The sequence below is a fragment of the Meleagris gallopavo genome, chromosome 1, assembly GCF_000146605.3.
Source record: "Meleagris gallopavo isolate NT-WF06-2002-E0010 breed Aviagen turkey brand Nicholas breeding stock chromosome 1, Turkey_5.1, whole genome shotgun sequence".
Classification (NCBI taxonomy): Eukaryota; Metazoa; Chordata; class Aves; order Galliformes; family Phasianidae; genus Meleagris; species Meleagris gallopavo.
In genome coordinates, this window is record NC_015011.2 from 12948909 (window position 1) to 12964097 (window position 15189).

At 37.7% G+C, this 15189-nt stretch overlaps 1 protein-coding gene across 1 annotated transcript in view; it reads right to left on the minus strand.

Moving 5' to 3' along the window:
* Positions 1 to 496: 496 nt before the first annotated feature.
* Positions 497 to 15189, minus strand: part of LOC100543549 (coiled-coil domain-containing protein 146) — a 31518-nt gene continuing 16825 nt past the window's right edge. Inside the window, exons 5-14 of the mRNA XM_031552120.1 lie at positions 14583 to 14759; positions 13893 to 13966; positions 12255 to 12482; positions 11773 to 11959; positions 8340 to 8435; positions 6922 to 7092; positions 5477 to 5565; positions 5218 to 5382; positions 2953 to 3177; positions 497 to 2333 (exon numbers count right to left, since the gene is read on the minus strand). Coding sequence (XP_031407980.1) covers positions 2069 to 2333; positions 2953 to 3177; positions 5218 to 5382; positions 5477 to 5565; positions 6922 to 7092; positions 8340 to 8435; positions 11773 to 11959; positions 12255 to 12482; positions 13893 to 13966; positions 14583 to 14759 — 1677 coding nt within the window. The 3' untranslated portion in view covers positions 497 to 2068. The remainder of the gene's footprint in view (positions 2334 to 2952; positions 3178 to 5217; positions 5383 to 5476; positions 5566 to 6921; positions 7093 to 8339; positions 8436 to 11772; positions 11960 to 12254; positions 12483 to 13892; positions 13967 to 14582; positions 14760 to 15189) is intronic.

Genomic DNA, 15189 nt, shown 5'->3' on the forward strand with positions numbered 1-15189 from the left:
AAAAAAAAAATTCCTTCCAGTTTGTTTTCAGGGCTCCCTATGTTTGAAGTATTGCCTCTAACTGTATCTGTGGATGGAAGATTGTTCTGCATTCAGTGCCAGAAAGTTTAATTCACATCTAGAGTGAGAAAAGGGGACACAGTTCTGGGGTAATGAGGAGGCTGGGAAATGCGGGAGAGAAGTAGGGCAGTACAGAAAAGAATAAGATGACAAAATTTGGAAAATACCCGAGATTTAAGGAGACAGGCAGTGTAGGAAAAAGAAAATGTGAAAGGTGCAGAGACAGGATTTGTCCTGCTGAATGCAGATAGTCTAAACTGTATTTCAAACGTAGATGCCTTCTGAAACACCTTTCCCACCTTTCCTACATGATTCAAAGATTTCTGTGCAATCCACAAGGAGAGGCAGGTGCCCTGAGGACAAAGACCTCCAAGAGTTGTCAGGATCTCCTCCAAAGGCAAAGACACCAAACACTTTTTGTTAGTACAGAGCCCTTACCATTGATCTGTATAATTTGCCCAGTGGGCTCTAACTTCAGGTCGGAGTGCCTGTTACCACCTCTTTAGGCTTCAGCTTGGCATCAGAAGTTGGGTTCACAGGAAGGATGGATTTAGACCTGTACTGACCACATTAAGTCAAGATCATGTGCGAATGAGCATTGCTGTAAGAGACTTCGCATATTGTAATCAAGTGATGCTGTTGGACATCAACATGGGGCCAGATCTATAATCAGGACAGGAGTTAATGGTCTAATCAATGCCAAAATTCAGTGTAGGGTTATGACTTTTATTTAAATCAAGGTGATAAAGCCAAATGATTTAGAATGATTTCTTAGTAATCATAATGGTTATTACCAGTAGAAGGAAGAGTATTAATGCTAGAATACCTGACAGCACAGGGAGATGGCTGGGCTGGCAGCCAGCTTGAACCACTTAATATTCCATAACCACACTATCCAGTGACAACTGATTATTTGCCATTGTTTGCTCAAAAATCCCCGACTCGGGAACACGCATAGAGACCATATCACGACACTATTTTCATTCTGTTTTACTTCATGCAAAAAGACTTAAAAAGCCTGTAATAGCAGCCTCCCTTCAGCTCTTAACACAGACCGTCATCTCAAAGGAGAAAGTTTCAGGAATGCAGAACAGAAAACTTAACACAGAAATCATCTGCACTTTGTTACTGCGTTTGCGACTCTCAGTCTCATTCTAAGTCTTATCTGGAAGCATTTCTTATTTTCTTCAGTCTCTCATCTCTTTTTATGTTCTTTTTATTCATCATTTAAGTCTGTAATTGTGCTGTGAAGCTCTTTGAGGTATGATTTGGATAAGGTACTGCACAAAACTGTATTTTATTAACTGAGCATACAATCTCTTTAAAAGACCAGAAATAAGAGAACAGTGCAAGCACTATTTAACAGCGAGGCACAGACTCCATCAAGATGGCAGTGGTACACCATAATTTTGTGTAGACGTTAACAGAGTATGTGTGGAAAAAATTACCATCTGGAGATAAGGTCAAAAGTAAATGGGCCATTTCAGAAAGCAAGGAAAGAATGCCTAGAACAATGACCAACGCTGCAGTTTGTTAATTTTTTAATGTCACGTTGTAACTAGAACTAAAACTTACTCTGTTTTTGTGTAGAAGGAAATGTATGTGGCATCACTGTAGGCAGCAGAGTTTCCAGAGTAGGCTCAGGGTCAAGGTTGAATTGGGCTGTTATTTTAGAAATGTGAAGAGCTAAGTATATTCCCCAGCTCTCCACCTACCCCATCAATACAGCTTTAACAATTTTTATCTCTGTTCCCATATTTTCCCCATGACTGCCATTCTCCAGCTTAGTCATCTTGACATTTACAGCCCTGGGAGTGCTAGCTGGGATGGAGCGTTGGATATGTGCATGGCAAATGGAGTCAGTTACACATGAGCTAGAAACTAACGTATTTCAAGCATCGGTGCTTTCCTGGACAGGTGTATTAGTGAACTTTCTATTTTAATAAGCCTTGTACATGCTGGCTTATATTTTATATGATAATTGTTGTTAAATACAGAATTAGAGAAATCAGCAGGGGAAAAAAAGGGTTTCTTTCCCACCAACCTGGATCTGAAGTATGACCAACTCTGCGTCCAGGGCTCTCTTCATTGGGAGTGCTTTGAGCCAGAATTTAATCTGTCTCTCTTTCTCAGCCACCTTCATCTTCAGAAAACTGATTTTTTCATCCATAGCTTGCATCTCAATATCTCCTTTTCTACACAAAAACTCTTGTGCATTTATTTTTTCATATAAAATACATACTTCTTCTTCTCGACTTCTAAGCAGAAGGCCACTGCAATAAGCCCCAAATGAAAAGGTAGATTTTTTAAAATTTGGTTGATATTCATTGTATTCCATTCAAGAACATAAAAGGCAAATTTAAAAAATGATAGCAATAATCTGGGAAATACAGCAAGATTTCACAGATGTTATTTTAATACCACTGTAGCATTTTCAAAAGAGATCAGAAGAATTACAAGCTGAAAAATTGGAGAACACAGCTGCCAAGATTACTTTGGTGCTTCATGCCATTGCTACAAGCTTTTTTTGCCCTCTTCACCATTCATTTGGAAAGTGGAGTAACATGATCAGAGAGCTTTTCTCTGCACTTCCATATGAGAGTGGTGTACAAAGCACAGAGAGCAGAGGCTACAAGCTCTCATGGCATTCAGCAGACAAAGTACTGCGCTGATCTGTAAGAGTTCTGAAGAATGAATGGCTCCAGCAGCGGAGAACCAGCACACATATCCATGACACACAGCAGCACTGGCGTTGCAGTGGGGCAGGCTGCCTGCGAGGCACTGCAGTGAAGTTGTCTTTGATATTCTTGTTAGACTTGCTCAGAAACTGAAAAGTATTGCTTCATGAACTTCAAAATGACCCACTTCATTGCATCACATTTACACACGTACCTCTCATTTTGCTCCTCAATGGCTCTTTTGTACTTTTTGTGCAGCTGCGCAATTTCCTCTTCAATGCGGATAACTATATTGGTAAGTCTGTCAAGATCCAAAGCCTCTTGCTTTTTCTTCTCATTCATTTCATACATGACTTTTATGACTTTGGAGCAATCGTTTTTGAGACTCTCCGTAATTGCTATGTTATTTTTATTCTTCATGTGTTGTTTCTGCAGTTCTCTTTAATGTAACAGAAAAGTAGGAAAGTTTTGAGTCCTTTCAACTTGAAAGCAATTGCAGCACAAAGAAGCAGAGCTTAAACTAATTGCTCAATTGCACAAAGAATCTTCTATGTCACCCTGCTTCGAGGAAGCATGACAAGAGGTAGAATCCTTTTCTGAGAATGCCTCTGTACGAGCTCTTTCCAACTTGAACACATCTGGACTATGGCCCAGTGAAATGCTATAACTGGAGCCTGCACCACAGCTCTTCTGCCCTGGGAAAAAACTTAAAGAGTAGAAGTGTGGACTGCAAATCCTTAATGTGCAATAACCCTGTCCTTCTCTTCATTTACAGTACAATATTTAAATAACGGCTGTGACTGAGGTCTCCAAGCTTATAATACACTGTATCCCAACATTCACACGAGATAGAATGTTATCAGTCCTCCTATCTGAAAGATGTGGAAAAGCATCATAACAAAAGATTAGGGACAAAGTCACAACTATGCATGAAAATGAAGGAGAAAAGGCGTTATTTCTGGAGACTGCCAGCTGCTGAATGACGGTGCCTTGCTGAGAAGACAGCTTCTTGCCACATGGAGCACTCCTTTGGTAACAACAGGGATTCAGACTTACTGCATTTAAACTGCACTAAGTGCCACTTCTGGACTGAGGCTACTTTGTCTACACTGGGAAGATACTTGTTAGCATACAAAAGAGGTAGTGAAAGAAGAAGCACTGTCTCCTATTAAAATATGAACTGCAGACGAAATGCCCTGCCTCCCATTCTCAGTTCCGTCATGAAGCTGCTGAATTACTCTGTGCAAAGCTGTGAGATTCTGGTTCATTTCTGCTTTTGTAAGTCAACTTTTAGATTGACAGAATGGTAGTATTAGAGAAATGCAGTGTATTATTTAATAGAATATGGAAAAAACTATATTTTTGGACTGATACTCCATCTTCCAAATTGAGTAGCTTGCAGTTAAGTCAGGGTGGCATGATGGATTTTTACCCTTCTTTCTCCTCTTCCTCTCACAAGTAATTTATTGGGAAGGCCTAAAAAATTTTAGCACAAAGCATCAGCTTGCTTATGTCATCAGAATCCTTTCAGTCCACGAAGTGCCACTTCTTTTCAGCTTGCTCCAGCATGGCTTTGAAGTCAAGGTACAAGGAGATTAACTACATATATAGATTGAATTTATCCTGAATGCATTCTTAGGCCTGGATGTGCAATTTTTTCTTTTTTTATTTTTATTTTTTTTGACACCAGAAAACAAAGTTTTGGGCAAAACAAATTATTTCTAAACTTAGTTTTGGCTGTGCTGTTTTGCTTACAGAATTAATCCTTTCCTAGCTCCCTGCTTTCCTGGCTACTAATTTCAGAGACACTGTCATTGTCAGTATAGCACCTACCAGAAAATCACCACTAGGATGACAAAAAGATGGCAAAAAGACATCTCCACCAAGTAACAATTGATGAAAAAACAGAATCACACACACCAGCTGCTACTTCTAAGCTGTCAGTATAAGCTTTCATTTTGATCAGGCTTGACTAGAAGTTGAAGCCATGTTTTGTATGATCTGAAATAAATATTATACAATAGACTACAATTTGAGTTTGAAACAAGAAGCCCACTTCTAATTTAATAATTAATTGGCCATATTCCTAGCTAGTGACTCATTTACTGGTACCATCCAGTCTATTGTGAATTGTGTACGGACCTCTTTTTGCCAAAGGATGAGTACAACACAATTGTTCATACTCATATGCTAGAGGCTTGAGAACAATTATATGAAGACAGTATAAATACAGTTTTTCACTTGAAAGGATAGGAAAATGAGAAAGAAGCAGACAAACTTCAAAAATGTTTCCTTCCCGTGCAGTGATGCCAGAACTAATTGTAAATTGTTAGGATTGGAGCAGATTCTATAAGGGTGTTGCAATATTTCTTTGTTTGGATCAGATATTAAAAATCAGGGTAATAATCAAGAATAGGATTCTTTCTAAGAAACATTTTCCATTTCTATATCTCTGATTTACAGCTTAGTTAAAACTCACCTTTCTTGGGTTGTAAGAGTATTCCTTAAAGTTTCTCTTTCACTTGCTTTTACTTTTATCCGGTCTTTAATTTCAGTTGTTTTCCGCTGAGCAACATGCACCAAATGTATACATTTATTCCTTTCACTTTGGATTATATCACACATGTTAGCAACTCCTTGGAGTCTGAGGAGAAGTGTAAAAGAAATAATTTTTATAAGTTTATGCATATATTATCTGGATAAGAATTACTTTATATAGTGTGCAATTGTTTTCTTACTGTTTTTGGACTCTTTTTTTCCTCTTTTTATACTCTTCTATTTCAAGATCCTTTCTTTTTATTTCTTTAATAATATTTTGAAGTTGTATCTGAAATTTAAATAGAATTCAATAAGTGCTTTAGATTTTTCAAAGAAATGTCTTCAAGGAGAAACAGAACCGCTTTCCTAGATGAGGAAAATATAGGCAGAATTCTTCCAAGAATTTGTTTTAAATGCAATGAAATGCTTTTACTGTAATAACACTAAGAAACCCAGTCTCTCTATGTATACTACAAGTCTTACAGTGACTGCTAAAAATGTAGATAATCTATTTCATGCTCATCTTGAAATGAATGATCCCTGCTACCTGTAGTTCTGCTTTTATTAAACAGCCTCCCAGTTCCTTCACAAAGTAGTTGTGTATATGCACTGTTGAAGTTTTACCTTGAATTTATGATGCACTTTTTTCTACTTTTCTGCCTTCTCAGTAGTCACTGGTGATTGAGTAGCATGGCACACTTACATTCCATAAGGGCTCTGCACATCTGATTTCAATTCTGTTCAGTTCTTACTAGTTTGTGTCCTTAACATTCAGAAGACAGACCTTCTCTCACCTCCCACTGATATCAAGAGGACGATATAGGTATTAGAAAAAGCTGGTGGATGTCTGGTTGCAGTTGTGAACAGGAGTGTTTACTAGCAAAATTATATTCTTAATGATTTGGTCCATTTATGGACTTATTTTCATTCAATTTGCAAAGCCTAAACTGCAGCTTTGACTCTATTTCTATTGACAGTCAAAAATTCACAATGCGCTATAAGGATAGCCTACCCGATATATTTTAATATGGACATACATTGTGGAAGTGTAAACAGTTTGTTCCTGGTATTCAGCCAGAAGAATGGGGGATTTTTCCCTCTTCCTTCAAATTAATAGAATGATTTACATATGGAAGTGTATCAGGAAAATAAGAACTGGTGTCTCTCCTTGGAGTGAATAGTAGTTCTGAGTATCTCCTGATGTCCATATATTTGCAAAACAAAACAACCTTCTTGTACTTCCAAGGATCTCAGTTGAGGCTATCTGCTTTTCTGCCTCTTCCGCAATTGTTCATTTTATTCTGTAGGCTTGAAAGAAAACATCCTTTCAAACACCTTATTTCAACTGCAGCGTGATATTTTAGTGCACTGTTGTACTGCACCATAAATTGCCATCAATTAACAGAGTACTATGAGCTTCCTGTGTTAATCATAGAATCCTTAGAGTTGGAAGGGACCTTTAAAGGTCATCTGGTCCAACTCCCCTGCAATGAACAGGGACAGTTGTGATGAACATTTGCAATGGAACTTCCAGGTAAAGTGGGAAATGAGAGCCTATAAGGTTTTTCTCATTAGTGATATAATTCCTTCATATAGCAGCTTTTGCTTTAGAGCAGATTTTCAATTATATGAGATATTTTGATACCTGGACTTTCTGAACTTCCCTAGATTTCTGTTCCTTCTCTTCAACTTTTAGCCAAGTCAGCTGTGCAAGTCTGGATGACTCACTGCGGCATTTTTCCTGCTCCTTGAACAGCCGGCCTTCTTCAGCAATGCATTCCTCTAACGTGCGGGCATCCATACCCGATACCAGCTCCTGAAGGAAATCAAGTTCAGCTCCTTATGCACTGACGTGTTGTCAGCGTTGGAAAACCCAGCGTTTGAAACACTTTGGGTTTATTTACATACCATACATGGATTGAAAAATAAATGAATAACAAAACTGACTTAAAAGTACCATCTGAAGCACCACGCACAATCCCGTGGTAACATCAAAATATTTTAGCACCTACAGAGTTTCTGTTCCTCCATCCAGCAGCACTCCCAGCTGCTGAATATAAAAGCAACAGAATCAGAGCATGCAGTAAACTGTGCTGCAAAAGGCTTGGAAACACCTTCTATGCTAAGAATCTCAAAGAACTTTGTCTCCTTAAAGCAAGATAACAGTATAACAAGATTGGATTTTTTTTTATTATTATTATTATTTTTTTTTTTGTAGCCGTGCAGTGAACAGAAGTTTGATAGCAAACTCCTCAAATCAAAGGTCAAACACTTATAAAATAGAGTGACTGAAAGCTGAAACTAGTCAAACTCTGATGACAGTAACCAGACATTTTTAACGTGGATTAACCCTTTACACAATTTGGCAGGAGCTGGTCCTTTCTCTCCCAGAGTAATTTTGAAATCAAGATTTGGACTTTCCCTAAGTCTTTGCTGTAGTTCAAAGGAGAGTTTATTCAGGGAACTTCTATGATCTGTGTTGTACTGGTGATCAGTTCAAATATTCAGAACGGTTCTTTATGTAACCTTCAAATCAGCTTATTTCAGGATGAGGTGAATGGAGGGATTTCTGAGCTCCACCAGCTATGGCGGACCATTAAGGACACAAACAGTGACGTGTATGTACCTATGCATTTTCAAACACAAGCTGAATCTCACCTGACAATCCTAATGAATTCAAAGACAGCACAAAAGAAAATGTATACGAGAATAAGATAAGAGAATATGAACTTAGGAAGAAAGTATGTCTAAAATTTATTGCTTATTATAAAGTCATCCATATAGTGGCAAGTAGCAATACTCTTGTGGATGAGACATCTGCATTTCCAGCATATTTGACCACGGTGAATATCGACAGACATCCACAGATCTAGAGAAAGATGTCTGCACCTATGGCAGGGAACTGTAACTAGAGGATCGTTAAGGTCCCTTCCATAAAGATCAGTTAGAAACTATCACCATTTTTCAAAAAAAAAATAAAAAAAAAAAAAAGGTTATCCTTTATTCTCATGACAAAAAACCAACCATTACAGGGAATTAATATGAGAATGAAGAACTCGTCACCTGTTTAGCTAAACATCTCTTTTTCATTTCAATTTCCTTCTGCAGTTCTCGTCTTCTTTCTAGTAATACTCCATTAATTTTAGGGATAGCTTCTGCCTACGAAAATAAATCAGGCATTCTCAGTGATGGCAACAAGAGTTGTGAAAAATGTAAAATGCAGAAAATCTATTTCAATTACTTATACACATGATGAAATTATTATTTTTCTGTCTTGTTGCAACTCTTAATCCAAGAGTTACTGGTGGTTGAGAAGAATTCCTCAACACCATGTCCAAGTTTCTGAAGGTTTTCTTAAACGTTACAAAACCCAGTTTAAGTGATGGAATGAATAAGTGTTATGTTATTGGCTTTAAGTTACGAAGGATTTTCCTGTTTCCCCCTGAGGCTCCAGAAAGTCCAAGCAAAGAGCTATGTACAACTTTTTCTTGTGCATTATGGGAGAACCTGTTTATTCAGCCAGATTTTAAAAAAGAAATGCGAGAAGGAAGAAATTACTTTCTGATTAAATCTGATTAAATTAAATCAACTAAAACCGTTTGTGTGATAGATCTTGTGAGGCACCAGGTTTTTTTGGCCTCACAGCACTGTGCTATCTTTCTCAGATCACAACCAGATATTAGGAAAGCTTCACATCAATAATGAGATGTTCTGCACTCATGATTTTCAGTCAAGTGGTAATATTATAAAATTAGATATTGTTCACTTGCACTAAAGGAAAGGATAACATGGCATGGTAAGGGTCAAGCTCTGAGGTTATTTCCTATTTGATTCCAGCTGTGGACAGGTCAGATCTGACTTAGATTTGCTAAAAGGTCAACATAACCCACACTAAGCAAATTGCTTTTGCTTTCATGGAGGGAGCGAACACAGCATTTCTGCAGAGTGTACATCAGTTACCACTTCTGCTGTGCTCTTACCACTTCTGCTGTGCACTTTTGGCTGTGGTGGATGTGGACACACATTTCCAAAATGGGATTCTAAAGGTGCCATCAGGCTCTTGTGTCTGAAAGCAGAAAGCTCATACCGACATCTTTCATCCATTAAGGGCTTTTTTTGGCATCAGACAAGACTCAAGTTTGGCACTTTTGGCAGGAGGAGACACAGCCAGGGAGAGGAGCAGCAGCCCTGCTCAGGGCTGGAGGCAGCCAGGGCCGCCAGTTCTCTTTCACACAGAATGTCACTTTAGCAATAGTTGACCTTTCACAACTTACTGAAAAGAAGAACACTTACTGAGAAGAAAAAAAGTTGAAGGAAGTGTTCATGCGATTTCCTTATTCTACAAACCAATTGCTCTGCATTTAGCACATCACTTAAACTAGGAGAAATCAGGGGAAGCATGTTGATGGACTGCTGCCTCTGCAATCATATTCTTATATTAGCTATTATTCCTGGTGAGTTTTTTGGTTGGAATCACCTTGATCCACTTGAATATTAAAATACATCAGCTTTTGTGCTCCCAAATCTTTCAAATGAAAATCATCTCAAGATAGCAAATGAAAACAGAATTGAGCTTGAACTGCAGTCTTTCTCACTCCAGTACTGTATGTGAGCTGACTGTGCTACAGGGGAGAGGTGATTTCACATTTTCTCTTCTAAAAGAGCCTAAAAGAATGCAATCAGAGAAAACACAGACAATGGGACTGATGAGCTGAAAAGACTGCATTGTCCTGGCCTGTTCACGTTATCGCACAGCAGCATCCTGCAGCTTCTGGAGTATGACTCTGAGCTCCACCTTCATCTCTGCTGGCATTCCCTCTCCCCCACACCTCGTGGTGCTGCAACTTGCAACACAAATTCAAGCCTGCAGTATAACTCGGCGTTAGCACTGAGGGAATCCCCTGCAATGCAACTAAACCTGCATGGTTCCATTGCAGGTCTCTGGCCCTTTCACACAGTGTAAAGGGGTTGGGTTGGGATCTCACCCAGCTCAGTGAACTTTAACCACATCTATCAGTGAATTACGGGGTTTTAGTATCACATGACTTTGAACAATTGTGATCCTCCCTCCAGAATTCTTTCTTCAATAGCAACACAGGACAAAATCCAGCTTCCCAGATTCTCTGAGCTGATACCAAATAGAAACACAGCATGATCTTTAAGATCCAAGTCTGGAATATGTGCATCCCTTTAACCAATAGCTCAGGAAATTCAGTTTAAAAGTTTAGGTGTGGTTATATAGAGCTTTTCCTCTTCCCAAATGTGCTACAGGTAATTAATGCACATGTGAATTCAGGAGAAAATGTCATCTTCATCGATGTATAGAGGAAGACATTAAAAAAAAAAATCTGGTTGACAAAGATTAAATATTACTGAGTGATGTTAGAGTTGGAAAAATAGCAAAGCCAAGTATACGTGGGTTCTGATATCGTAAAGTTATGTACACAATTTTATAGTGATGCAACAAGAGTTCCTTTTTCTGCCTGAATTGCTTAGAAGGACCAAGAAAAATGGTGCTAATACAATGTCAAGTTAAGAAACATCAACTCCTTGCACTTCCAAATCAGATAGTTGATATATTATTATTCTGAAAAACAAAAAAAAAAACACAAAAAAACACAAAAAACCTAAGAAAGGCGAATTTTATGAGTGATTTACAGTCTAGAAAGAAATGTAGGAAAAATCTTAAGAAAGAGGGACTAGAAGAACCAGTGATGAGAGGAAGCTATTGGGAAAAAGCAGACAAAATAATGTTTTAAGAAAGAATGAGGAGAAAAGAAAGGAAATGTTTCAAGACAAGCAAACTAAAACTGCTCTTTAATAGCAATGTAGTAGAAGGCACAAAAAATAGAGTAAATCAGTATGAGAAGAATAACAGGTGATACACTAAAGCAAGGAGGAAGCTGAGAAAAGAGAAAGTTCAGTTATGAAATGAACGAAACATAAGGAAATATTCACCAGACTATACAGAGTGCTAATTTCCTGCCCCCAGAATAATGTTAAATACATCATAAATTATTTGCAGCAATGTTCAAGTAATCTTCAAACTTAATAAAGATGATTTTTGTTTGTTATCTGAATGTGAAACCCAGGACCTGGGTAATATGTAGCTATGTGGCCTTATTTGCCTGATACAAACTTCTTTGATGCCAGCAGGCAAGCCACTACACTACTGAACATAGAAAATGATACAGTGCCTCAAAGGAAGACATATGCCACAGTGCCAGTATAATCAGTGCCAGCTCTGATTAGGATGCTCCTTTAATTACTGTTTCTTAATAAGAGCCCCAGTATGGGTTCACACAGTATTCTCATTACAGCTATAAAAACTGAAAGCATCCTTAGTCAGTAGCCACGGCACTTTTAACACTTCTCTGTGCATAAGACTTACAAAAGTCTTATCCCACTCCCTCTGTTAGGATCAGTCCAAATATAACATACATGAATTTTCTGGAAGAAAGTTTGGAATTCTTAAGATCAATGTGTTCATACAGACCTCTAATTTGAATGTTTTGTGCTGTGACTTATCTTCTTCCAAGGACTCATAGATCATATTCAGCTGTAGCTCCATCTTTTTCAGATTTCTCAGTTCTTTATCTTTCTCTACTTGCATGTGCATGAGAGTTGCCTGTTGTTGTTTTTTCTCAAAAATTCGTTCCTTTAATGCACGGTTCAGAGAGTCTCTATATAGACAACAGAGAATTTCAGAGATTGAAAAGATATTTTCAATGGAGGGAGAACCATTTTCCCTTTCATAGCAAAATGCAGAGCTTCACCCTCCCAGGATTTTATCAAACGTTTCTACTTCTTGATGTTCTTTTCTGAGACCAGCAGTTTATAGAAACATTCCTGAAGACAAAACCAACCTTGATATTTCTGCTCCATCATGGTTGAAAACATAAGCAATGCAATACAAAAAGAGATGTTTCAGAACAAAGTGCTCCCTCACTCTACACGGCTTACATCTACTGCTCTTACCTTTCTACCAGGATCGCCAATTCCTTTTCTCTGCCAATTTCTAGCAATCTTGTCAAAGCAGCACATTCTTGTTCTTTGCTTTCCAGCAAAGCTCGTTTTCCATCCAATTCCTTCATTACATCTTCTCTTTCTTGCAAGATATTTTCTGTCCCTTTGTCAATGTCTTTCAGGGCACAGTTTAATTCCTGCATTTGGCTATTAAGTTCTTCATTTTTCTTCTCTGCATCACTGTGGATATGTGTCAACAAAAGAGTAGAGGTTAACATTGCTATATGTGTATACTTAAATGACAAAATTTAGGTTGTCAGTGTTCATGGGAGCACAAAATTATTACACAGCCACAGCTATCTACTCAATATGTACAATAGCAAGCCACAGACAGTGAAAATATTCACATTCCAAGACAGTTCTGCATCAAGCTACAAAATGATCGTAAGGATCTTAGCACCAGGACAGTGTTAAAAAATGGTAATGGAGCTCTGTCAGCATCACTGGATACAGGGTTGTGACGCTTCCAGCCCTCATTCCAAGGCTGGAAGCCCTGAGTTTGTTCTGACCTGTCTCAGGTAGAAGGACTAATTTAAATACTCCGTTAATAATCTACTCAGTGCACTCTTTAAAACTCTTTAAAACTTCCTGTATGTACAATAGCAGTCACATTAAACATTAAGCAGAGTTTTGAGGAGAAAATAAAAGAAAACTATCACGTAAATTTTAAAATTGAGAAATTTACCAAAGTCAACTAGTTACTTTATTTCTGACAGGGACTGCAGGCAGGCAACACAAAACCTTCTGTGTATCCCTGTGTGCTAGCAGGGCATATGTGCTCTGTTCAGCTGCATGGGCACTTGGCTTCCAGCAGCTGGGAGCAACCAGGCTGACACTGCAGGTACCAGATAGATTTTACCCATGCAGAAAGCAGCACATCGTGCTCTGATGGAGGAAAAAACAGCCACGAAAACAGAGAAAGAAAAGGCTGTTGGTTGGCTTGCTTTCCCAACTGAAATATTTAATAGAGTTCACACTGGGAGCTTATAGTAAACAGCCTCTGCCTGACAAACTGCTGTGTACGCATGGAGGGAAAATGCTTGTTTCCTTTGGGTCAGACCTCCACCTGTGTGAAAACTGCTGCAGTTTCACTGAGGGCAATGTAAATAAACTTATGTGCACTCACTGAGATCTAGAACATGTAAAACAGGCTAATTGCTACACACTATACACAACAGCTTAACATTAACCATTGAAAATCTACTAGGCAGATCTGATATATACTGTAGTGCAGTAAGATGGTTAAATAATTATCAGCTAAGTTTTGTTCTCTATTTTTCTTTTTTGTACTTAAATTATATACAAATATAGAATAGTTTGGGTTGAATTGACCTTAAAGATTATCTTATTCCAGCCCCCTGACATGGACAGGGTCATCTTCCAATAGATGAAAGTATTTAAATGGAAAGTATTTCACTGCATACACAACATTTTTTAGAAGGGTGCATTGATTTTGAGTGGATTATCAACACTGTTTTAAATTATGATCCTAATTTTAATCAACAGCTACTGTCTAATGCCTGTGTAACAAATGGACGAAAATAAGGAATACATATATACATATATTTATTTTATTTATTAAAAGCATACATTTTTTTCTGATTTATCTTCTCAGCTTCCTTTCTAAGTTGCACTGGAACACCAAGGATCTTAACTAATTCATCCTAGCAACAAAAGACAAAGGTTAGGTTCATAGCCTCACAATGTTGGGTGATTTAGCAGAATTAATACTCATATAGAACTGCTGTGAAACTTGGCAAGAAACGTATTTTGAAATTATTTGAGCTTATCTCAGGGAACTGTAGCTGCTGCTTTTGAAAATAATTACTGTATTATTTACCATGTCATTACGTCTGAAAAACAAGATTCACACTTGGATGCAATTAATATGTCAGCATATGTCATCTATATCATGAAAAGGAAAGCTGCAAAGACCTGGGTGCATTGTTTAAAATTCTCTGGACAAATCTGTACTGAGTTGGATGTGTTAGAGAAGCCTTACAATAACACAACATAGCAAACATGGCATTCTGGAAAGTACTTTTAATCAAAACCATGACTACTGCTATTTCCTATAGCGGTAGAATAACAGTGAATATGGGACAGCAGTATATCTCATGCTTATTGGAAAATGATGAAATCCATACTGTAATGCCATTAAATGAGTTGGAATGACAAGCAACAGCCAGTAGATTCACTGCATCCTTAGACAAAAGCAGGCATCTACACACACAGACACGCACAAACACAAAGATATGTGCATAATTAATTTTGTGTTACTTTTAAACTATCCTGGACCTCCAGAAGCTTTTCCATTTCTTTCTTATCTATTAACATCAGCTTCTGCTTGGATAAAATGTCTTCTTTCATTGCATTAACTTCTGCTTTCCTTTGGATTACTTCTTTGTGGAGCTCATCACAGTCTTCTTCCATTTTTTTAATTTTCTTATCTGCTTCCTTTAAAAATGAAGTAGGAGATGAGATTCTTCCCTTTACATTTTTTGATGTTTCAGATATTACAGAATTCACTGACACTGAATGATGCTAGCATTTTTTACAGCAAGGTATGAAATATGATCTTTTCTTCCATTAATAATTAGCAGAATTTTATTTCCAACAAATATGCATGTGTTCATCAGAATTTGACTGCAAAAGTATTTTGCATACTCAAACTTACAACTTGTAGCTATCTTTACATTACCCATATGCTGCATACTGTAAAAAAATACTTAGTAAACTTAGGAATATCCAGATCTTTTATGAACCAAATAAGCTCTGCTTTCCCTACAGTCATCAGACCTGAAAGATTTCTATCATCTCTCTTATAAAACCAAGCTATCGATCTTTCTATGTAAGTTAAAGAACTTTATAGCCATGCACTGTGAAA